Source organism: Diadema setosum, chromosome 16, assembly GCF_964275005.1.
Source record: "Diadema setosum chromosome 16, eeDiaSeto1, whole genome shotgun sequence".
Taxonomy (NCBI): Eukaryota; Metazoa; Echinodermata; class Echinoidea; order Diadematoida; family Diadematidae; genus Diadema; species Diadema setosum.
Genome location: NC_092700.1, coordinates 27,665,772 through 27,691,270, shown reverse-complemented (window position 1 = coordinate 27,691,270; position 25,499 = coordinate 27,665,772). Strand labels below are relative to the sequence as shown.

Sequence of the window (25,499 nt, the reverse complement as noted above, 5' to 3'; positions counted from 1 at the left end):
TGACCTAACTAACGTTGTTTAGATTATTCCAGATATTTGTCTTCTATCAACATTTAAAATGTGGACTGACTCGCTTGGTATGATATTAATAAACTAAACTTGCATTTGTAAAAGTGAGTGACGGGAGCAGGAGTCGGTTCGTTTTTGACACATTTTCTGTGGCTGTGGTGAGTTGTCTAAAAAGTACAAATTTGGCTAATTGATATCGCAACTGTCTGACCAGAGCAGAGAGTGTACTGTAAAACGAGGAATGTTCGCGTGCATTTTAATTTCGCAAATTTTGCGAGCGCGAAGATTCGCGAAATTAAAATGCACGCGAAAGTTCTTTTCTACACTAAATTTATATGCAATGAATGCCAGTGGCAGTTCGCGAAAATTTCATGCCGCAAATTACCATGTTTTACAGTATGCAGTAGTACCTCATTCGCTGTGTGCCAAGGTGATATCCCATGAACCACACCGCACTGAGCAGCTGGCGAGCTTCTCTTGCTGTATGGAACGCCGGTTGACAAGTGATAAGGTCACTAAAAGCCTGCCTCACTCACTGCACTTCTGCGGAGCTAGCTGACAAATCGTAACACTGTGCGATCGCAATTTCGCGTGCCTTTGCTCTCCGCTGCAGGGTTATCGAGCTTTACATTTCATAAATATTGCATCGCAGAAAATTGCCTCGATCATTGCGTAAAGTGTGAGAAAGTTGGTAGAAGTCTGTGATACAATGCTTAATAGATTCCATTTTTGAACGGTGCCAGCTCGCCACAACAGTTACGTGAATATTTTCATGTGCCTCTTCATCCATCCCGATCCAAAACCATCACAAGTCGCGCAACCAACCATGCGGGCGAGGCTTGTGTGTGTGTGTGTCCATGTAGTGGCTGCCCATAAATTGGTAGCTATACACACTTCGCACGGCGTCTGGTCGGGCTCGTTAAACGATAACTGTATAGACGAAATAAACACTAACAGACTGACGAATCGGGATAAGATTTTCGGGGTTTTTTTTACTATCATTTCACAGAATAATTTCGCCAAGGCGCGAGCGGACACATGTTCTCCGCAACAGATTAATTAGTGATTCCCTGCTTAAGATATAACGTAAAATTCATTCATTTAAAATTGTGATTGAAGCACAGAAGTTTATCACCCGTTGCATTCCGTTGTGTGCCAATGCACAGCATGCACGCTGTTTTGTAGCATGCGCCTCTATACTCTTTGGTGTATAGGGTCTGCTCATGCTCAATCACGCCGCGCTGCACAGGGAAGGGCGTTAGAACACCCGCTAACCATGTGGCGTACCGTAAGAGCTTTCATCTCGCACACGCAGGTTGACACATCCACACACACTGCAACCCAACGCGAAATCTCACACACATTTACACTGTATAGTTTTACAGTACAGTGCGGGAAGACCCGCTGTCGACCCGCTTTGCCTGATAGGTTTTCGAATTTGCACGCACTGCTCGATTAGGGTAAAATCTCGCACCGATAATATACATGTAGGGCCGTAAAGTGCACAATTGCCGTTCTGAACACTAACAGTAACAGTAACACTACTAGACTAGTAGTAGTGGTATGTTTCCAAATTTAGATAGGGTAGACACCTACAATGTACAAACATGATTTGAAGAATGGCAGTCAACTAACGTTTAGAGTTCTAACACTTATAATAACAGTCTATTTCTGATGAAATGTCCTTCAATATCTGTGTAGATAGGCTGGTGTCTAGATATCTCAAATTCCAAAAAACAACAACAAAAAAACAAAAACAAATTCCACCAAAATCACAGGCTACCAACACATCAATCAGTTATTGGAAAACATTGATATTGACGTCAATTTGCATGTTCAGATCTGTGGTGATCATGATATCTGTACATTCAGTCTGTGACCATGTGATGTACAACTTGTATATATAGCGGAAGAAATTGTATGTGTGTGTGTGTGTGTGTGTCTGTTCATGCTGAAACTATTGAAAGTCAGGTTGAAGTGGTTTGACACTTTATTTGAATACGTTGTAATAGTAATGGTAGCAGAAGTTCCAGTGTGCTTCCACTAAAATCTAAAACAAGAAAACATATCCTGAGACTAAGTATCAAGGCAGTGGCGGATCCAGAGGGGGGCGCACCGGGCACGTGCCCCCTCTTTATTTTTTTGCTAAAGCAAAAGAAATAAGGAAAAAATGGGGGAGGGGGTGTGCGCCCCCCCTTTAATTTTGTAAAGGCGGCTCCCCTTTACAGAATTCCTGGATCCCCCCCCCCCCCCTCTGTAAGGGTACATAAAGATATTTATTATTTGGAAGAATCCTATATTTGAGTTGTAATGACTTGAATTAGGGTATTATGGTCAGGATAAGGGTTGACTGGTCACTTTAAAGGGGGTACATTATTGCAGTTTGATTGACTTTTCATGAAAAGATTTACTGAAATATTGCCTGATATTAATGGCATTGCAACATGGCATAATCATGATTCTGACCACAAGATCTGTGTCTTTGAACTTAAACCTTGTGACCTGATGTCTATCATTTTATAGCCTGGAACTCTTTTCCCAATGGCCTATTGCCATTTAGACTCTCTGTTGTACCGGAAATACCTAATAGCCTTGTTCGCTGATTGTATTATCTATCAGTGCCATACAAAATTGTACTACAGTAGTATGTGATTTGTGTCAAAGTTTAATGTAAAGTACTTTGGTATAATTTTGCTTCTTCACACACATACAGTCCAGGGCATATTTCTATTAAAGTCTTATTGTTTACTGATTCCATTTGATCCTTTCCACAGAGCTGCGATGTGGATCTTATCCAGGGATTTTGCTGCAGGTTGGTGGTGTGCACCTCGGTGTCATTGAGGGGGTGTCGGTCCATGAAGGGGATTCCGGGTATGGAGAAGATAGAAGAAGTGGCTGGACTTCGGCCTGGGGGAGGGGACTCCGTGCTAACCAATGGATCTGTTGGACACTGTGAGAGGACAGAAAAGAGGAAATTGCCCCCAGAGCTGGACTTCATATGTGTCGCGGAGGGCCCACATTGTCAAAATTGGCCCCTGCCCCAAGCCGTGAATGGGGACTTATACGGTGATCCGTCTCACACAGTGCAATCAAGGAAGGAGAATGGGCATGCTGCCCGGGTGAATGAGAGTGATCTGCAGGGGATTTCCCACAGTGATAGTGATGGCGCAGTGAACGCTCTGAACGGGGAAATTCCCCTCAGCGATGTTGATGGGAGCGGTTTCAGAGAGCCCGCCTTTGACGCCGACCTGTGCGACAGGTTGGACCGTCACAGGTTGGGTCTAAGCCTCCACTTGCCTTCTAGGAACTGTATAAAGGAAGAGGATGAGATAAGGACTGAGTCAGACCCAAGGCACAAAGTCGTCTTGAAAGACAAGCTCCCGCCGCCAAAGGAGTCGCTCCTCTTAAGACTGTTTGAATCCAAGTACTTGGACGCATCCATTGCGATAACCCACTTATACAAATCAAAAGAACCTGGCGTTCAATCATATATTGGTGAGCTCACTTTTCTTTCTACAGTGAATACTGTTGCTTGAAGTTTACACCTATCTGTTGAAATATGGACGTACAAATATTCAAATTTCATGACACAACATGTCATCCAGATATTTGTTGATACTGCGTACACCATATTATATTTCGTGGGTATTGTACAAATTGGGACTTGTAAGACACAAATGGTTGAATTTATGACTGAAGGAATGCAAAAGAACTATAACCAGGTATCAATTTTTCAGACAAAAATTTGCAGTATCCTGTGTTAGACCAGTGCATGTTAGGGAGGCAATATTTTCATGAGTCATTAATTTTTATACTCAAAATACAAATCATGTTTCAACATATTATACTGTGTATACCATACATTAAATTTGTCTCCCTGAATGCCTAAGAGCCTTCACTTGACATATGAAACTTCACACTAACAGAGACAGGCAAAATATCTCTTTTGATGCACATTTCCACTCCCTTTCAATCAGTGACAAGAAGAATTGACAGTTCAAATTTTTTTGATATAAAGATAAACAACAACAACTGAAATCTGTTGCATATAATGGCCATTAATTGCAAGTCATAAATCCGTACTAGGTTCCATGAGTAAGTTCTTTGTAGGTCATACCAGTACATGACATTCTTATTTTAGATCACAATTACTTTTCTTTATTCCTGAGGCAGTGTTATTTTCAGTTTGCAGTTTCTAGTTTCATTTTTTTTCTTTGATCATGAACAGAAAGTTAAAATTTTGTGATTATTCTTGAGCTGATGTCAAAACACTGTGCACTGGCTTTGAAAATAAGTAATATTGTGCATGGACATCTTAGTCTAGTCAGCAGACAGTTTTTCCCTTCTAAACCTAATGAAACCTAATGGCAGGGATATGAAGTGATCTGCCTGTATGAGATAAAGGGATGGGAGTCTGGAACTGAAGCTAGCACAAAGTGTGCATGACCTCAAATGATGAACTTATCCCTCTTGTCTTTATCTGCCCTTGACTCACAGCCAACAAGTTGTTCAGCCTTGTAGAGAAGGACTTTGACTTCTACCTACCACAGGTTCTCAACATCTATATCCACATGGCTGACCTGGCCGAGGTCATTCACCCCTATCTGGTATACAGGTATGTTGACCCTTAAAGTGAATCCCTCAAAAAAACTAAGATTGTCACACAAAAATATCAGCATCAGGAGCGTGCAATATCTATTGATATTGACTTCAACTTTAGACAATATTGCATGTTACACCTTGCCTCTGTGTAGGGAAACCTGGACTTACTCCTGGATGAATTTGCTCCATTTGTTCTGTCTAGCATATAAAAATGCTGATGCATAAGTATCAGAATGAATACACGTAACTGCAATTTCAAAGTGATTTCTGACAATAGTAGGAACAGTTAGGAGAGATACTGCCTGAATTTTTTGTGTATGCCCAAATCCATGGAATTTCATAGTGTCTGTGAAGCAAACAAATCCTGAAAATATCACTTGTTGATGTGCCAAATTTAAGTCTACACTCCCTATCAAGTTCGAAAACAGAGAAGAAAATTTCCTCTAGAGCTACGCTCAATATGATCTTCAGAGAGTCAAATATGCAGTGCTTAACACTGGCACCAGTCTGATGGTCCAGGACTGGTAAAAATCACTGACATTGGGCCAATAACAGGAATTGCCAAATTAACTCTTCTGACATGACATTAAAAAAAAAAAACACCATAAAACAACATTGTAAGGATCAGTCAAAGAAGATTTTTAAAAAAATCAGGATTAGTAAATTTTGTTTGCAGACCAGTAAAAAAATGGAAAAACTGGATATCTATTGGTCCGACAGGGACAGATCGGACCAGCAGAAAATATGGGTTAGCAGGGCTGCCAACATTGGAAACTAGTTGAGAGTGAGACTCCCATAGGCCAATGCTATAATTTAGGAGTCAAAATGAGTGAGATTAATAGAAGTGCATGCAAATGAAATAAAGTTTTAGAGTGAGAAAGGACCAAAATGAGTGAGTCTCACTCTCAATGAGTGAGAGTTGGCAGCCCTGGGTTAGTGTGCAGCCCTGAAATATGTGTCTCTCCCACATCCCAATGTTTGTTGGGGATGGAATGGGGGAAGCTCTCTCACAGCAACAGAGTATCTGTAGCTATAGCTACAGCTGTACCCAACTGGCCGTGCATTCCACATTGTCACTAGCGGAGTCGGGCCGACTCCTTCCACAGAGACTCCTTGGATCCTGAAACAAAACAAGAAATTCTAAGAGATGCTTTTATCTTCCCTCTGCTAGACCTTGTGATATTATGAGCTTGATTTCTCTCTTGCTCCTGTGAGACTTAAGCCTGCTGCACTCTATACGACTCACGACCTTACGACTAACAGACCTTGACTCCGAAATAAATCAGAATAGCCTCAGAATAAACACGCTTACTTATTTCAGATCCAAAATCTGTCAGTCCTACAGTCGTGAGTCGTATAGTGTGCAGCGGGCTTTAAGACCACCAATTTAAGACAGAAGTCAGTAAAATAATCTAGAGCACATACAAAGATAATTAGTGCCCAAGTTATAGCATAAGTTCTTTTCTGTAAAGCACTCCGAGTAGGAAAACTGTGTTCAGAGTAAAGTGCAGTAGGCAGTTTTTTTAAATCAATTCTACCCCTGCAGTTATTCAGCCTTTTTAAGTGTCTCATGCAAAACAACATGTACAGTATTATTATTGACGTCAAAGTGTTTGATAGGCACACAATGTTATGATGTTTCAGGTGTTGTGCTGTAAGAATGTAGGGGAGTTTTGTGAAGACGGGTTGACAGTATATGTGGGAGAGGGAGGAAACTGCTTGAGAAGGAATCTGACTGGGATTAATGCCAAGAAATAAACCAAACAACAAAAATGTAATGACTGCTGAGTAGATCATAGGTTCCTGCTGTAGATCAAACGCTTCCCGTAATTGCAGCAGTCCAGTGCATGGTTTGGCTGTCAAGTGGCCTGCCCAGCGTGAGCACATTTCAAATTTGTTTCTGGCAAAGGCACAGACTTTGCAACTTACGAGTGAATTGAGGCGGCCAGCTAATCGTTTGCATCCACACAGAAACTGGTGAAATGCAGTTTCTCCAGCCAAGGATGGTAGTCTTGTTTGCAAACCCCAGAGGTTTCTAGACACCATCTGTCTTCCACTAGTAGTGTAGGTTGGCATGAGTGATGTGCATTTGGGTCCTACTTTTGAGCATAAATGTATTTCCGGGTGGGGGAGAACTGCATCAATATCTTAATAATAATAATAATACATTACATTTGTAATGTAATGTATCAATATCTTGTGCTTCCTTCCATAACAGATGGTGATGTAATGCTACTCTTGCTAATAAATTTCAAGAACACAAATGACTGTAGCTTGGGGTCATTGTTGGTTGTTTGCTGAGACCATAATTATATTACAGGCATCATTTCTGTAAATGTGCGTGTGTCCTTTCGTGAGAGAAAGACGTTATTTTTTTCTCCAAATATAAGTGAAATTCTTGCTAGTTTTTGTGCTTTTTACCACTTGATTTTCAGATGAGAAAGCAACTACAGTAAAACACCTTAATCCAGATATTATAGAAATTATTACAGTGTACATACTGTTTATGTAATGTTGGCTAAATTATTTTGAGGATATCCATATGGACCCTGTCTACATTGATGATATTTTGTGTTCTCACTTTTTCACAATTTGCTCTTGTTTCATGTTGACCAGTGTAAACTGTTCTACCGTAGTCACAAAGCTTGGTTTTGAATATAATGTGTGACAGTCATTCAGAAACAACATGTTGAAAACAACTTTTTCACATATTTAATGTTAACGCAATCACTCTTTCCCCATCACTCACAACGGAATGTCATGAAACAGTCGAACAGTAGCTCACAGGTTGACAAATTTGCAAATTTTCTGGTGAACCTGAGTCACTGTATTTTGATGAAAGGTACACAAATAGGTATTCAGAATACACTGTATGCACAAAGCAAGATAGTGTGTGTGTGTGTTTTTAGAACTCTGTGGCAGTTTGTATGATATTTTGTATCTTTGTTGCATCAAATTTAAAGTGCTGTTAGAACTTCCTGGTAATATGATGCAGTGTCTGTTTGTATACTATCATTATCTTTGTTGCTCTAGGGGATGGATTGCACATTACCATTTTAGTTGTAGCTCACCTGAGCCAAGTGTCTCAAGTGAGCAATTGCGATTGTTTGCCATCCATCATACTACAGTGTATGTGCCTGGTACTGTAAAACGAGGAATGTTCGCGTGCATTTTAATTTCACGAGCGCCAAGATTCGCGAAATTAAAATGCACGCAAAATTTCTTGTTTACACTATATGCATTGAACGCCAGTGGCAATTTGCGAAAATTTCATGCCACAAAAAAGGCGGTCGGCTCCAATTCGTGAAAATTTTGTGCGCGAATATCATGTTTTACAGTATTGCGAGCCTTTTGTGTAAACTTTTTTTTTTCACATTGACATCCTCTTGGAAACCGATGGGTGGATTTTAATTAACCAAGTTTGGCAGGAATTATCATTGGGAAGAGGGGTTCATACAACATGTAGTTTGTATAATGGTAAGGGCATCCTAACTATACACGGCCCAGTCGCTGTACATGTACGTACGATTCGCGTAGCGTATTAACAGCGTCTGGTCGGGCTAGGGGCATCCCCAAGAATCCCCTGGGGACCTAATACCTCCAAAATAGGAGGGTATTCTGTGTGCATTTGCCGAAAGATACTAGTAGCAATCTCTGAATCTCCAGATTTTTCAAATAGTTTGCCTCAGTATTGAAGTGCCACGTGGGCAGTGTGTCCTGCTCAGCTGAGCGCTAGACCCACAGGCTTCCTGTTTCATTCATTCTTCTACATGGTAATCCAGTGATAAGATATTTGGGGAAGAAGGATGATCTGATTTGACAGCTTGTAATTATTCAACATTTTATAAATGTAAATTGCATCATTTTAGTTTATCTTAAAAACGCTTTAAACTTGATGACAGCCCATCCTGGGTCATACTTGGAAGCAGATTAACTGTGCACTCTATGATAATGAAACAGAAATTGCCCTCTTTCTGAAGGGGAGATTGGGCGCTTTTGCTTTGCATACAGCTGTGCGCATTTCTCTGAAAATCTGCCTCTTGCCTTCATCCTGTGAGCAGCCAGGCATGGAAGGATGATTGGTTTGCATGGCAATACAATGGGAATGACCTGAATACCTTGATCTGAAAGGATAGGACCTACTGTACCTCATACAATCAGATGAATAGCACCTTTAAGGACACGTATGCCTGGAGTGGGAGGCTAATCACCCCCCTTTCAGCTGAAATGAACATAGTCACTTCCTGTGTCACAGGGAATGGAATAGTTAATGCGTGTAGCATTGCTAGTCTCTGATTTCAGACCCTACCAGCTTCTACCGTATATTTCATTAGAACAGGAACAAGTTAGCACAGTTGAGACTAGAACAGTTGTTTTTGTTTATGTTGTGGGAACAAGGGGGTCTTTGGTTATGAGTGATAGCGTGGAAGTAATAGCTTGATCATAGGAAATGTGTCACCGCTTTCCAAGTTGTTATCAAAAGGTTAATTACTATGTCAGCAGATACACACAAAGTCACAAATTTGAGTTGTATCTTTTTTAAGTTCCCAACAAACAGTGGTTGTCCCATTCAGTTTGACAAAAACAAAATGAAGAAAAATTGAGAAACATAGTATGTAAATTATGTTTTGTCTGTTCTTTAATAGAAAATGTGTTAGATTCTTGAAATCTCAGGGAAATGATAACTTTTGATATGCAAGAGAATATTAAGTAGAGGGGTGAAGGTTGAGGTTTTGAATTTTCTTCAATATGCCATATGAATTGCAAAAGCATATTTTTGTGAAAATTCTGAACAGTTGTGAAATGCATGTAGGGTCTGTATGGGATACATGTACTTACAGTACCTTTACAATGAATCTACAATTTGCAAAATCTGCCATATTTCATTTTATTTAAGTAGCACTGTAGACCCTATAATTCATAAATTCACACTTGATACACGATTTCTACAAATCTATATACTTCATTTATTCAAAAGAATGTAGTTTGGTACTTGGATATTGGTATTTACAGTATGTACACATCACACAACACAATTGTAGGTAATATTCATAGTGTATCATGTACATTGTCATGTTGTACATTGTATGACCATGTTCCCTGCATTGTGCACAGTGCTCATAGGTACTAGGTCTGTAGGTGGTTTACACTGTTAAGCAAAGTAAAGAGCCTTTTCTGCAGGTCTACTGTGCAGACAAGCAGATGCCTGAGGTCTCTTGACTATTGTATGTTGTTGTTGTTTTGATTTTAATGGCGTGTACATCACTCAGAATTGAGTATTTTCTTGACTATTGTATGACTATTGTATGTTAGTCTTGTTACAAGGATGACATGGATCTAATATTTGGTGGATTTTATAACCATGTAATTGATTCCAAACATTGTACAGTGTGTTCCATCTTATTTTCAGGGCTGCCAACTCTCACGCATTGAGCGTGAGACTCAAGCAATTCAACCAATTTTGACTGTCTCACTCTGATAAACGAAATCTCACGCTAAACCCCCAAAATGGAATGTACATGACTACAAAAATCAATATATCTCTAAATTCTCTGATATTCCGAATATCGATAACTTATGCCCAAGCCCAAAATTTCGAGATTTTCCCGCGCGGGTGTAAAGCTTAACCAATAATAGGGATCTAATCGTTTTCGGTTCGCGCGCAAAGACGAGCTATTGGATTACGATTGGTTTCTACCTATACCACGTGAGCGTAGCTTGTACTTTTGGCAAATTACAGTACATGTATGACTATGACGTGTGCTTTACATCGCTTTACATACACTGACTGTGTACGTAGTACGTACGTACGGCCGCATAGCAGGCCGCCAGGCGCTAGCCAGGAGGTCGCTCCGCTCCCTCGCAGTGTCTCACGCCAAATTCTCACTCAAGGTTGGCAGCCCTGTATTCTACATTGGGTATGCATTGGCCAAATTGTTTGTGAATAGGTTAAAGGTGCATGGTCCCCGTGTTTTAGTCAAATGCGTACGTGGGCGCACTGCGCAAGTTTCCAATAGAGACCTATGCTATTGACTCCTCTTTGGCGCTTACGCTTTGGCCCACTACCCCGAGTCCGAAGAAGTCCGATCCACTGTAGTCAGTGGTCCGACACAGTTCGGCTCATGATTCGGCTGAGGGGGATGACAGCTTTAGCAAACTTCTTTTGTGATGTCATAATAAGAAGCACATAAATATGCACGCACCCTGGCATTACTACAGACTGCGTGATGCGCAGAGAAGACAACGAAGGCAACGTTACTTACAATGTAGCAACACCTACACACTTTACTCTTGATGACAGCTCAACTTCTGCAATCTTCGTATCAATGCTAACGGTGATCGGCAGTATCATCAACAGCACCCTCTACACTACCGGGACTATGCACCTTTAAAGGACAAGTTCACCTTCATTAACATTTAGAAGGATTGAGAGAATGCAGCAATATTAGTAGAACACATCAGTGAAAGTTTGAGGAAAATTGGACAATTGATGCAAAAGTTATGAATTTTTAGAATTTTTGTGTTGGAACCGCTGGATGAGGAGACTACTAAGGCTTGTGATGTCATATGGTACAACAGTATAAAGAAAATATAATGAAAATCAACATATTTTCACTTTTTTTCGCATAATAAAAGAGCACTTGACTTGCCTCTTTCTAAAGGCAATGGGAATTATATTACCCATAACATATGATGACATACTGTAAATGGTATCCCGGGGTACCAAATAAAAATCAGCCATTTTATTGAATCATTTATTTTTTTTAAAAAAGGTTGTACCCTGGTTGCCAAAAAGAGGAAATTATTTTGGTGCTGGAGCTAGCGCGCTAGCCACTGCACTGTACTGCACTAAAGCACACGCTAGTGATATCGCAGCTTCCATGCACGCATAGTATAACATGCAGTGGCATGGGAATGCTATGTACACGCACACACAGTGCATGCATTTTTCTCTGGCTGTCCTCGAGTGGACGTGAGGTGGCGCTACACAACGCGGTTACCCGGGGTACTACGGTACCCCGGGGTAACGCGTGATGCATCATATGTCAGTAACGAGTCAAGGGAATGAGTACTTTTTTCAAAGGATGAAATTTTGTGAAATTCTCTTTATATATATTCCTTATATTGTTGTACGCATGTGACACCATACACTGCAGTAGTCTTCTCATCCAGCGGTGACTGCACAAAAGCTTTCAAAATTCATAACTTTTGAACGGATTGTCTGATTTTCCTCAAACTTTCAATGATGTGTTCTACTAATATTGCTACATTCTCTCAATCATTATGTTAATCAGGGTGAACTTGTCCTTTAACTACATTTTGTAGTGTGTCACAGTAACGTACCTTGTACTTTCTCAAAAAAAAAATATATATATCTCTTGTACTTTAATTGATATAGGGTTCTATATTTGTATCATTTGTATGATGAACGTTAGATCATAAAGATGATTATGTCATGAAAACCATAGATTTCATTGATTTAATCATTCTCTATAAAAATACCATTGTGGCTCATGCTGCGTTGTTTCACATACAATGGTACTAGCGTAATCATGATTGTCTCATTTGTACAGTGTATTTTGAAAAGTGGAAGGAAATATGCAGGGGGGGGGGGGCTTCTGCAATGATTTGTTTTCTGTTTTATTTTGGGGTTTTTTGGTTTTTTTTTTTCTGACACAGATTATTATTGAATGGAAATATATATGCAGAAATGAAAGGTAGAACTTTGAATGTTTGAACTGTGGGAGAACTGTCTATATTTGCTCAGTGACTGTTTGTGCACCAAAGAGGAACATCATATACTGGTGGTAAACCAAAAGTACAATGTATGTCCATACTATGGAATAGGGCTATTTCATAACATACTTTGAAGACTACCGGTATACGATATTAAAGGAGAGGTGCAGTATACATGTAGCTTGAATGCAAGAAGAAGGATTCATTATCCATTTGTTGTTGTTTTGTTTTGCATGACCTAGAGATCTAGGATCAGGACTTTATGGTATAATATGAATTTGACTTGGGAGTTGATGATGCTGGATTATTTGAGCTGTCATTTCACTTTAATCATACAGTGTAGCTTGCCCAATTGAGTTTGACTTTAACTTGAATTCCAGCAGAGAAGACTGAGGGGGCAGGAATCACTGAGCGTACGTCTGAATGGTTCACTCCAATCCCATCCTGTGATCACTCTTTTTTTTTGGGGGGGGGGGGGGAGGTGGGGGTATGGAATGAATGCACACTATGGCATACAAAGTTGTACGTGGGCCTCCTCTGTACAAAGTGATTCCGCCTAGCCCAACCTTATACATTGTGTATTGTGTCATTAGTGTGGGTGTTTGCACTGTGTATAGAGGGTGGACACGTGGTGGGGCATGGGTGGATCAAGAATTTGTAAACTTTTCCATGATATGTAAAAGGATTCAGACAGTTGTCTGATCATTTAAGATACAGCTGTGCAACCATTCAAAGCAGAAGAAAATACATTGGCTTTCCTCGTCATAGTGTGACATGAATGTAGCAGCATTTCCTTAGCAACCACATCAACATCTAAACAAAAGAGATAAACAGACACAGAGCGATGCATCATCCAAGCAGTCATGTCTGAAAGTGATTTTCTATCCATCAGCTTTCTATGGCTCATATTGAAACCGATCCTTTCTGTTCGTGCGGCTTATCAGCATTACAAAATGTAAAGTTGTACGAGTACATGCAGTCTTAATTTCCCTGCTACCAATCTTTTCTGTCTTTATATAGGAAAAGTCAAAAACAAAAATGCACTCACACACACTTTATGTAAGCTGCATTCCCTTTAATAACCCACACAACATGGCATGATATTCTGAATCTGCTTCATGATGTATGCTATATTCTCTGACTAAACTTTACTCTCTAGAGAGAATTATTATGAATGCAAACCAGTGAGTATCAACCATCATAACATTAAAAATAGTAAAGAAATAAAAAAGTTTATAGGATGACAGGAAAGCTAAACATCTTCCATTTCAGTGAGTTCTCCTTCAGCCCTCTACCGTTTAGTTCTTAACCTCCCCACCCCCACCCCACCCCACCCCATGGCTGGCTTCAATTCTGGCATACTGGTACTTCCTGTGCATACTGTCTACAATTTATTCATTTTTTGCTGAGCACTGTAAACATGTTTTTTTTTCGGATTTTCTAATTCAGCTGATATTCAAAACATAATCAACAACTTGCTCAAATTATGCCTGCTATGAGAAAATTGCATAACCAATTTGTATTCTAAATTTCTTCAGCGTGGGAAAATGTTGGCCTCACATCTTGCCTCTCATTCTGCTGCACTATGTAATACTTGTAGCCAATCTTGAAATTGTCTGTGTACAAACAAGTCCTAGATTGCAAATTTATATCATACTCTAGAGTACAGTAAAAGTGGAAATTTTCGCGGCATTGAAATTTTCGCGCATTTCGCGCAACCAGAAAATAGCGTGAAACTAAAAGCACGCGAATAATTTTGCTTGCCATATTATGTTCCTGTGCGTGATGTCTTGATTCCGCGGAATTAAAAACACGCGAAACCCTTCTTACCCGGCCGAGCGCGAAAAATTAGTCGCGCGAAAATATCCACTTTTACAGTATGGAGTATTGTTTAGTGCATCGCAGGAAGATCAATACAGACAAGGCTCGACACTACAGTGCAACTTTTTTTTTTTTTTTTTTTTTGTCTGGGGCCCATTTGGGCCACTAAAATCTTTAAATCTGATATTTTGGTGGCCCAAAAAAGATTTATAGTGGCCCAAACTACGAGCAAAAGTAACAATGCATTTTGAATCTGAGTTGCCCAATCAAGCCACCAAAAAATAGATTTGGTTGCCCAATACCAATACAAGCAGAAGTAAAAATCCATTTTGAATCTTAGTAGCCCAATCAAGTCACCAAAAGGTAGATTTGGTGGCCCAATACCAATTTTTTAGTGGTCCTGGGCCACCGGGCCACTGCTGTTTTTGAGCCCTGATACAGATATACATGTAACAAAAATATAGGTAGGCCTATAGATTGAAGTGAGAGATATTTGTCAGCTGATTCTGTTCAAGTCTCTTGAGAAGCAGGGAAGATTTGTACTGTACGTACAGTGTTCAATCAAGCAACAGTGATAATGTACAATGTCAGTGTACAGTTGAGCAATCTGTAAATTACCAATATCCTGGTATACTATACATTCTGTGTATGGTCTTTCCTTTTCTTGAGTGCATAGAGTCCCTAGGGACACATCTACACTATAAATGCACTTTAAAGGGTGTGTACAGTTCTGGTCGAGGTGAGGATTTGGAGATATTCAGAAACCACTCTATGAGATGTCAAAGAGCATGCAGTTCTAAGGGGTATCAAAAGTTTATTCAATGAAAATCGGTTTTGAAATGGCTGAGATATCCAAAAACAAGGTGAAACAAAGAGATCCTAATAAAGTTGTGGCATGTCGCCTTTTATTATTAACACTTTTGGGGATATCTCAGCTATTTGAAAAACAATTTTCATCAAATAAACGTTGAATCCTTCTTGAAATTACATGCTCTTTCATATTTCATAAGAGGCTTTACATTATCTCACTTAGGAATGCTCAAAACATGAATCCCCACCTCAGCCAGTACTGTACAGTCCCTTTAAAGCACTGTCAGTTATGATCATCATCATCTGTAGTAGCAGTTTCATACCATGAAGTGCCATAATTCCATTGTGTACCAGATTAATGCTTTTTAATAGAGTATGACACTACACCCAACATCTGCAGGTCTGTATTTTTTTTTTTTTTATATTGTAAAATGCTTATTTTCTCAGCTGTGGAAAAAAACAAACTACATGAATTAGTCATACATGTATCACAAGAAAAATTAGTATTCTCTGTTACGTTCGATTGTCCAGCTTTATTAAGGTACTTGTAGGCTTTCGAAAGCAGTACTAATTGTAGGCCTACATTGTACTTTGCTTGTGAATCTTCATCCAAGCTTGTAATATTGACAGAACTGTGATTTGAATAGATATCGTAAAAAAGCTGGTTAACAGTGATAATAGTTTGAGAGATATACACTGTATGTTAGAATTAGTTGGTTCCCCAAGAAAGGTTTGATTACTGAGTACACAATAGTCTATGTACAGAACAAATCTCCGTGACCCATTGTATTGGTCGCCATACATGTATGTGCAGTCACATGTTCGTCCATGCCATTCCACATGCCTATGTACAACACAAGCACACACACACACACAATCACACAGAAGCACATACAATGTACTGTACTGAACAAAATCACACTTCCAGACATTGACTACACTGTAGGTTGTCCTTCACCGGGACACAATGTACGGCACCTTTTTGTCACACATTTTAAAGCAATTGGGGGATGTTCGCATTATGCTCGTCTGTGTACTCCATCCATCCTGCGCCTGGTGCCAGCCTGGGCTATTTCAGGTGTCTGCGCATCATTAAATCTCTTGACCTTTTCTCGTTCAAGAATTGGAGACGGTAATGGCAGACTCATTTGCTAAATTAGGAAACAACAACAACAACAACAATATGAACACAAATGTGATCTATAGGCTGTACAATGTGCAGTAGATCAATATTGTATTACAGTAAAAATAATGGATGAAACTGTATTGATCAGTACATGTCAATGCAGGTAGGATAATCAAGGGAGTTTAACATTGATTTTCGTTTCATTGAACTGAAGTGATAACTCTTGAACATTTTGCAGAAATCAAGACTGACTGCTTAATAATGTTCAATAGCTGTGGCAATGCTAGAAGGAAAAAAAAAAGTACAGTTTTTGATTGAGGTACAGCATGTTTTCATGTCATAACGCAAGTGAAATTGGGCATAAGGACGACTCGCCCAAACCTTCCCCCCCCAAAAAAAAAAAAATAAATAAAAAAAATAAAAAAAAATAAAAAAATAAAAAAAATAAATAAATAAAAATAAAATAAAATAAAATAAAATGATTTTGCCTGTACATGTGCAGATGGTGGCTGAAAAGAAAGGCCTTCTCTTTGCTTGTGAATCAGACATTGAATAGGAAAGTTATAATAGAATATTGAAGAAAACATTACTTCAAGCATTACAAAACAGTTACCCCCGTATATAATGTAATATTGCAAATTAGGCTGCAGCAGTAATGCCATTGCCTGACAAATGTCATTGGTTTGGGCGGTGGTGTTGGATTGTTATTATTATTTTTATTTTTTTTTATTTTTTTTTTTTTTTGGCAGAGATTAAACTGCAACATCCTTCCCAGTTGACACTTCGGTATTCACTGAATATAAAAAATGAAACCTGTGAACAGTTGTTTAGTTGCAGGATAACATCTTATAGAATTCACATCAAAACAAGGAAATTAGGAGAAGATTTGTATTCATGGCAACAAATGTCAGCCATGTACAGTAAGGCCTTTGAATCATCACTTCACTCATTTGCATTACATGTGACTGGCTTTAAAATTTCCACAACCGTGCCTTTCATAATGTAATGCAATTCATTTTTTTTTTCTCAGTTGGTTTTTCGAGATAGGGCCTATATCTCTTCATGGATATTTTTTGCCACCCTTTCTCTGAGCCATGAGATCTATTCATTGAGGATACCAGTGCATTTAAATACAAATGTTCGTATCATCATTTGATATTATCATCATGTCATTTTCTTGATCAAAGCTTGTAAACGCTAATGGCTTTTGAAATGTCACTAGCCCAGTTTTGGGTACCGGAGTAAGTGGATATGAGTGGGTGTGTAGTAAATGTGTCTTGCATGTAAAACCTATCAGTTATTATTTGGATTGTCAGAAATAGTGGTGATCTGACATGCTGGAGCTGACTTTGTTTGTTTGTTTTTTTCTTTCAACTGGTATTTTTCAGTGCCTTCTTATTGATTTTTCATGGTGTTAGCCAGAAGAAGAAATACTTTATTAGAGAATAGAAATGTGCGAATGACAGCTTGAAAATGGCACTAAAAATGTTACATGTCTGGTAGATTGCAGCTAGTGTTTTTATTCTGAAATCCATGCATGGTGGCAGAGAACAGAAACTTAATGAAATCTGATTCCGTGTGAGGAGGGGAAAAAAATAAAGAAAAAGGACTTTATTTTATTGATGACTGGGTCTGATCAATATACTGCCCTGGTACTGAGTGGCAGTGGGATAATTTGATTAAGTGTGATCATCTGGAAAAGTAATTAGGATGACTTGCTCTGGAAATGGACAAGGATTGAGAATTATCAATCAGCATGTACAGGTACATGTACTGCATGTAATTGGAATAGATTTGTTTCTGACTCTAGCAAATTACAAGGACTGCAAGGTTATCTGGATATTTGCGTTAATATTTTCTTCAACTTGCCCAAGGGGCGAATATGCCATGAGGTCACTTTGGAGTGGATATGATTTATGCACTTGTTCATAAGAAAAAAAAAAATGATGCAGATGTCTTTAATAATATCAGTATTTTGTATGAATGAATGATGCTTGTTGCATTGCTATGAGTACAGAGCTATAGTAAATATCAAGTGGACAGCTGCACAGTTATTATTCGGTGAATGGTGTTTTATTCAAAACGAAACAACAGCAAAGCGTGACAATATAAAGTAAAGATGAGCTAATGGTCGTCTGTTGGAGACTTCTTCAGCTTGGTAAATGGCAGCATGTAAGAATTTTTCATGCGTGAACATGTCTTTCAATATTACTTTAGTTTAAATGTACATTTGTAAATATGACAATTTTTCGTAATAAATTTAGTTTTGATTGAAGAAAGGTGCCTTAAATATATTTGTTTGCTAGGTTTCTGACATTGATCATGGCATTGTATGCATACATGCAGGTCTTTTTAACCCTTTGTAATTGATGCAAGTTGAATGTTTTGAAGTTGCCGCAGAAAAATGTCACTCATGATAAATATTGTCTTTTAGATGTTCAAGTCTTTTGTCTTTCAATGGTGGTTGAATTAAATGCTTCCGCAATGATACCTTGCAAGTGCTAGTAATGTACCATAGCAACAGTTCCTGTCATGGGGGAAATTAAAAACAGTCACAAATTTATTTTCTAGAGAGACAGCACCAGACCTTTAGGCTTTATGCAGTTTTCTCTCTGCTGTAATATTCACTATTTGAATTCACCTACTGCACATCAAATCATCTCAAATAGATTATATGGAGCAGACACACATTTGCCTGGTACAGTATTCATTCAGTCTGTGTAGCAGTTGTGCTAGTGGAAAACTCCAGCGCCATGCATGCCATTTTGTACACAATGAGTCTCGCATTTCAGTGGTAGGACTGTGTTTACACTACATGCGTTGTATTGTGCTATGGGCATGACATCATGAATTTTATTGTATGCCACATAATGACATAATTATGTGTACAATGTATCATTCGTATGCAGAGACATTGCTGTATAATGCATCATGTTGCAGACACACTTGAGTGAATTTGTGAAGAAGTGTGCTTTGCGTGGGATGGCTGTATTTCTAAATGCTGGTGTTTACAGATTATTCCAATATCATTCAAAATGCTATGTAGTTCCTCGGTGTATAAATTCATAACTACATTGTATGCCTACATAATACAGCTGTACACATTTATTCCAATATCATTCAAAATGCTATATCCTCAGCATATATATTCACAACTATGCCTACATAATACAGATCTGTACATAAAATATCCATATCAAGGTCTGTCCGGTTCTAGTGTTTGTACATTTTGTTGGATAATGCTCGATGCATTGTTTTTCATATCAAATTATGAAATATGAGCACAGTTTCATTTTCTTTATATATACTCCCATGATTAGATTGGCAGGTCTGAGCCAGCATGTGTGATAAGACCTTCTAGAAAACTGAATGTGATAAAGTACATACAAGTAGTTGTCTCATGAATGTATGAAAATTGAAACGTCAGAGTTGTGATCATAGAGACTGATTGTTTGTTTGTGTGTGTGTGTGTGTGTGTGTGTGTAGCTATACCAAACTGTATACTGTTAGTATACTTAAAATTATTGTACAGCTTGTTAAAGTGGGACAGATGACTGCATACGTTTCGTAATGTCCAAACTGTAGACAATGCCAACTTTAATGGAATAAGAAATTTTCACTCCAAACCGTATGTGATATATGCATGTGATGTTTACTCAAGATTGATAGTTATGGGACTTACTGCATTCACTCTGTCATTCCACAACAATCATCGCTGTTGCAAATCGAAAGGTACCGACCAGTAGAGAGATTTATAGGCATGTTGTGTGCATGATATTCAAATTAGATACCAAAGACAGACCAAAGTTCGTTAGAGAGAATTAAAAAAAAAAAAAAAATTACATCAGAATATTTTTATTTTTCAGTTTACTGTAGGAATGTTACAAATTGAAATGTAGAACAGTCATTTCCAAGCAAGGGGTATCCAAAGATAGCCAAATGTGGCTTTTTACTGCCGCATGATAAATCAACTTAAATACATGTATCTATAGCCAGCATAGATGCTAGAATTTGTTATGTTTTCTGTAAGGTTCGGAAGATGTAAGGGCTCAGCACAGAGACTATGCAAGTGTAGACATATTTGAAGTGTTTATGTCTGTGCAGTTGACATTGGCAATATGGAAATATTATAGAAGCCACAGTTAGCTACCCACTGCAAGCGGAGGGCCCTCTGGTTAAATGTTTACCCTACTACCAGCCTAGGAGTGCTATGTCCCCAAGTCATTTCCATTACTTCCGCCAATGTTTGCCCAGACTTCCTTCATCCAACTGCGATGGATTCCTTTCAGGAAGGGAGTTTCACACTTCCATAGGAACTCGATTTGTAATCGCGGTATGGACTGCAACTGGTGTGGTTCTGAATGTGCGTTCAGACACCATCAAAAAGATCGTCTCTCACTGACCACGGGTCTGCAAACAACATCCCACACCACTGCTCTGTCACAAACACCATGGCCTATCAATCAGATTTCGCAACTTGTGATATAATGCTTTTCGTGCATGAGTATTTACATACATTGAACGTCTGCACAGTATGTAATAGTTAACTTGAAAACTAGATCAAGTTGAGGCTCTACCCCCTCAAATCGTGTTCAGAGGTCAAATCAGTTGGGTATCTAACATTGCACGCAAATAGAGCAGAACTGGAACGACAAACACCTCCAGACCATGACTGACCAAATATGAATGGAGAAACACGTTTTGGAGAAGACGTGAATCCGTTCTCATTCAGGTTTCACAGCATAGAAGAAAACCAAAACGAATAACTAGAATAGCATGAACATGTTTAGAAACATATCAAATGAGTTTATCTGTAGCATGTGAAAAGAGTCGGGCTGTCAACACAAAAGTTTGTGTGTGCTTGTTATTGAAGTACCAGGCTTTTTTTTTTTTTTTGTGGGGGGGGGGGGGGTGGTAGGCAATGAGTTAGAAGGATTACAGTGTATGAGTCAAAAAGTTTCTTGGCCTTTCTTGAAATGAACTTTGGTGTGCATGGCCAGTAATTTTCAGGTTTACCTCCACCTACAATGGAGGTGAATATCAAACAATAGTTATGTTCAGACGACAAGCCTTAACCTCAAGGTTCGGAAACCTCGAGGTTAGAGCTCGTAGTTAGGGACTGTGAAGATGCACTCGTAGTTAGCTAACCTCGAGGTTAGCTTGATGTCAAGAGCCACGAGAAATCTTATGGTTAGCACTCTAACCACGAGCCGGGGGGGGGGGGGGGGGGGGTCCCACTTGTAGTTAAGCACCGTGTGGACACAAAAATCAACGTGCTCAAATGGGCAGGAGCTTAACCTCGAGGTTTCCTAACCTTCGAGGTTAAGATTCGTCGTGTGGACGCACGTCGTAGTTAAGGGGCAAGAGCTTAACCTCGAGATTAGGGCTTGTCGTCTGAAAGTAACTATTATTTGCCAGTGAGTGCTCCAAGGGTCGCAGGGTTAAATCTCCAATCTGACCAGGAATGTTGGCCTGGGAGAAATGATTGGTCATTGCAGAATGCATGGGTGGAGTGGAACAGATTCATGTAGATTGATATAATGTACTCTGATGCGCTGCAGCTGAGAGATTTGATACAACTTTATATTGAATACTGAAAGCTGCGATTTGACAGTCCATGTGAACCAACCCTAAAATAGACTATGTTGATTGTGATGCGCACCTTATGTGAAAGTGTAGAGATGACTGTTTTGTTCATGTCATGCGTGTTTGTGTGTATGTACAAATGTATGTGCCCAGTGGCAGTAGTGGTTGGGGAGGAGCTTTAAGACAGGAAGTATGATCCTAGCTTGTACAAAAATATTGTTTCTCCCCGAGTACAGAACATATCATCATAGTGTATCAAGAAAGGGAAATTGCAGTTTAAGACAGTGAAGACAAGTAGAAAAATTGACAACATACCGAGTGTGTAACATAGAAATCTACGTTTTGTAGTGCATTGAACTGGTTAGAGACATTACAAACTATGTTAGTAAATTGGGGAGATTTTGCTATGGTGTAAAGAAGCTGAGGCAAAGCATGCAAAGATAGAAGTTGAATGATTTACAGACACCATATAAATGATAGGGAGAAAGAGAGATGAATTAAATGTTTATGTTTTGCTGTCATTTTCTTCTTTTTTTTTTAGCCAAGGAACTCACAGATTTCATCTTTATCTGAAACATACTACAGTGTTTATGACTCAGTCTAATTGCTGCAGTTAGTAAATGAATATTTTGAGAAAAAGTGACCTGAGCTTTGATAGGAATGTCTTAGTGCTTAGTTTCTGCATATCATTAGACTGTGTTGACAGGCCATATTGAAAAAAAAAACAAAAACAAACAAAAACAAAACTACCATTACATGCTGAAGACCTCAGTTGTGTCTTTGAAGATTTGCCAATGTTTTCCAGCACTGATGTTCACACAGTATGTGGGACTGACTTGATATGTATGATTGTGCATGATAAAATGGTGATTTTAACAATCTGCACTCGCACACTTATCACTCAATTTTTTTCTTGTCTCAATTATTCCTGTTTCACAGGTGTAAGTCCAGCATCAACTTTTCACTTCATTTGGTATGGTTGCTTGAGGCGTACACCACGGATCTCGGCTTCCCGTCCCGGAAGCAGTCCCGCGGGACCAAGCTCCGTAAGCTGGTCCTCTCCGAGGAGCTCAGGCCCAAGATCAAGAGGGACTCGCTGTCGACGACTACAGCGACGACCCCGTCGGGCCCACCTGACCTGCACAGCCCGACATCAATGGTCTCGCCGACGAAGAAGACGCACTCCCGGTCAAGATCGGATGCCACCGCAAGTAAGAGACACCGGCATCACCAGATAATTGACTTAAATGACACTGTAGGATAACAAAGTGATGATATTAGCCTGAGAGAAGTATTCCTGGAATTACCTTCAGAGCCAAACTGTGTGGTAGTCATGGTGTCTGCTAATTTTCGATAGCAAGCACATTTTTCTTGTTAGTTGAAACAAAATAAAAAAAAAATTATTCAGGTAATTGGAACTGGCTTGTGTTGTCTTTGTGGTGGTCATGTACATTTCAAGACACACTCATGATTTATCCATGGCTCCTTCTACATCTCAACAATCCTCCCCCCCCCCCCCCAAGCAAAGACAAATTTCATATCGATTTAAGAGGAAAAAAGTTGTACAGTGCCACAATACGTTGTGGGCCATACATCATCATTTTTGTCAAGATTTTTTTTCTTTGCAACATGAGTTCTGCATGACGTGTACATAGTAGTAATTTAACTCTTGTGTCAGATGAAGTTTGTTTCTCACATGGCATACAGTGTCAAATCATATTTTCCATGGACCAACAGACACATGGTGGTAAAATGATCAGATACAGGAAAAGGGCCTCTTTATTAGGTTCTCATAAAGTCAGAAGTAGTGGCTGGTAGACAAGTGACTATCCTTTCAGCCACCCATTCAGCAAAGTAGCAGAGCAATTCAATTTAATTGCACAGCCAGGAGCACGGGGATACCAGCAAAATGTTTAGTCTGGAAATATCTTTGCGTGATATTCCATTTTTCACATTCTAATGAGTGAGTCCTAACTACCCACTCCCAGACCTTGAATATTCCTTTTTGAAAGTATTGATGTCAAGGTTTTTGATACATAAAACTATTATTGTGTGTCAGCCATATTCATAAATATTTCAAAGTGTAGTCTCCTACCAGTCAACTCTGACATAAACCTTGTCCCGCATCCTGCAATACTGAATCATTTGATAATTTTGCTCATGGTGAGAACGCTTCACAGTCTCCCTTTGGCAAAAATAATATGCAAATTGCCAATGAAACCAAACAATGGAACATCTAACATTTTTCAGGGTCAAGTGATGCAATTATGGCAAATTGTTCATGTTCTCTACTGTGCTAGAGAAAGCTAGCAATTATTTGCTACGTGTGCAAAATTGTGATTTGTTGTTGTTTGTTTGTTTGTTTTGCGTTTCAGCAATCACCACATCCCAGGCAGAAGCTCTCAGGCTGGCCTATGCCACGCCCACCAAAGGTTGCCTCGGCGACCTGTCGTCCGGAAGAGCCTTCGACAGCCAGTGCTCATGCTTCGACAGCTCCGAGAACAAGCTCAACGAGTTGACGGGGCGCCCCCAGGCTGTCACAGAATGCCAGTGCCAGGTAAGGGTGACATTGGATTAATGCTGTATTTCGTTTTGATGTCCAAGATAAAACAATAATGATATCCCCCCACCCCCCACCCCCCGAAAAAACAAAGAAAGAGATAAAACAACAACTCAACCCTTTGTCCATCACTTAGCATTGGGTGCAGACATATTCTTGCTCAGATCGATTCGATAGCTCGTAATACAAAACTCCTGTTGCAAGGAACACCTGGGCCCTGTTTCATAAAGCTGTTCGTAAAGTTTCGCATGACTTTACGAATGACTTAAATATGGCAAGCCAAATGGGTTTCCTGATCATTGTTAATTTCAATAGCTAAAGTTGAAATTTGCTGATAGTACTGATTATTCTTTCATGTTAACACACGTTTTAGTTGAAAGTGTATTTTTTCCCCATTCAATCATACTTTGTTAAAACGTAAGGGGAAAAAAATGGGCACACATATTGACACGTCATGTTCCAGTCATTTGTAAAGTCATGCGTAACTTTATGAACAGCTTTATGAAACAGGACCCTGGTTTGTCACATGGAGGGGAGAAGAGACTATTTCTGAGCCATCCATTTCGAAGGCTGTGGTCCTCATCGGCATATCATCTTTACCCTATCCCCTCAAGGAAAAAGCTCTTCATATATCTGAAAAGGGAAGCTTATTATTACACTGCATTACAAAACAACTCCCCCCCCCCAATAAAACAAAACAAAACAAAACAAAACAAAACAAAACAAAACAATCATCCAACCATTTGCAAAATTTCTGTGCTGCCAAAAATGATGTCAGCTCCATTTCACGAAAGTTTTGTGCAGTGAATATTTCTGGTTTTACAGTACCAGGTACGTTGTACTTTATTTTTGAGCAACTGAAAAAAAAAAAAATAATAATTTTCTTGTGGTTTGTGTCCAGGCCCCTCGACTTGCCCCCATGCTGGAGTTCATCAAATCTCTGATGGCTATTGGCAAACGGCTTCAGGGTTTGCCCACCAGAGAGCTCAGAAGTAAGTCCGTAAAATCCTTTGAAATTGTCCCTTGATATCATCTTTCCTAAACTATTCAAGGATACCTGTGTAGTAGAGATTATTGCTTCACTGTTGATTTCTGCTTTCATAGTTCTTTGTTAATGAAAAAAAAAAGGTGTAATACTCTCAGATATTTTTGCTGTAATTTGCCATGTAATATACATTGAAATGGTGGGGCCAGTAAATGTTGCCCCAAAACAAGAGACATGAAATTGAATATATGCAAGATCACTCA

At 39.3% G+C, this 25,499-nt stretch overlaps 1 protein-coding gene across 1 annotated transcript in view; it reads left to right on the top strand.

Annotated features, from left to right (window-relative positions):
- The first annotated feature begins 2,852 nt into the window (after positions 1-2,852).
- LOC140240132 (phosphatidylinositol 4-kinase beta-like) overlaps positions 2,853-25,499 on the top strand; it is a 33,094-nt gene continuing 10,447 nt past the window's right edge. Inside the window, exons 1-5 of the mRNA XM_072319942.1 lie at positions 2,853-3,504; positions 4,507-4,624; positions 22,631-22,902; positions 24,067-24,248; positions 25,153-25,243. Coding sequence (XP_072176043.1) covers positions 2,865-3,504; positions 4,507-4,624; positions 22,631-22,902; positions 24,067-24,248; positions 25,153-25,243 — 1,303 coding nt within the window. The 5' untranslated portion in view covers positions 2,853-2,864. The remainder of the gene's footprint in view (positions 3,505-4,506; positions 4,625-22,630; positions 22,903-24,066; positions 24,249-25,152; positions 25,244-25,499) is intronic.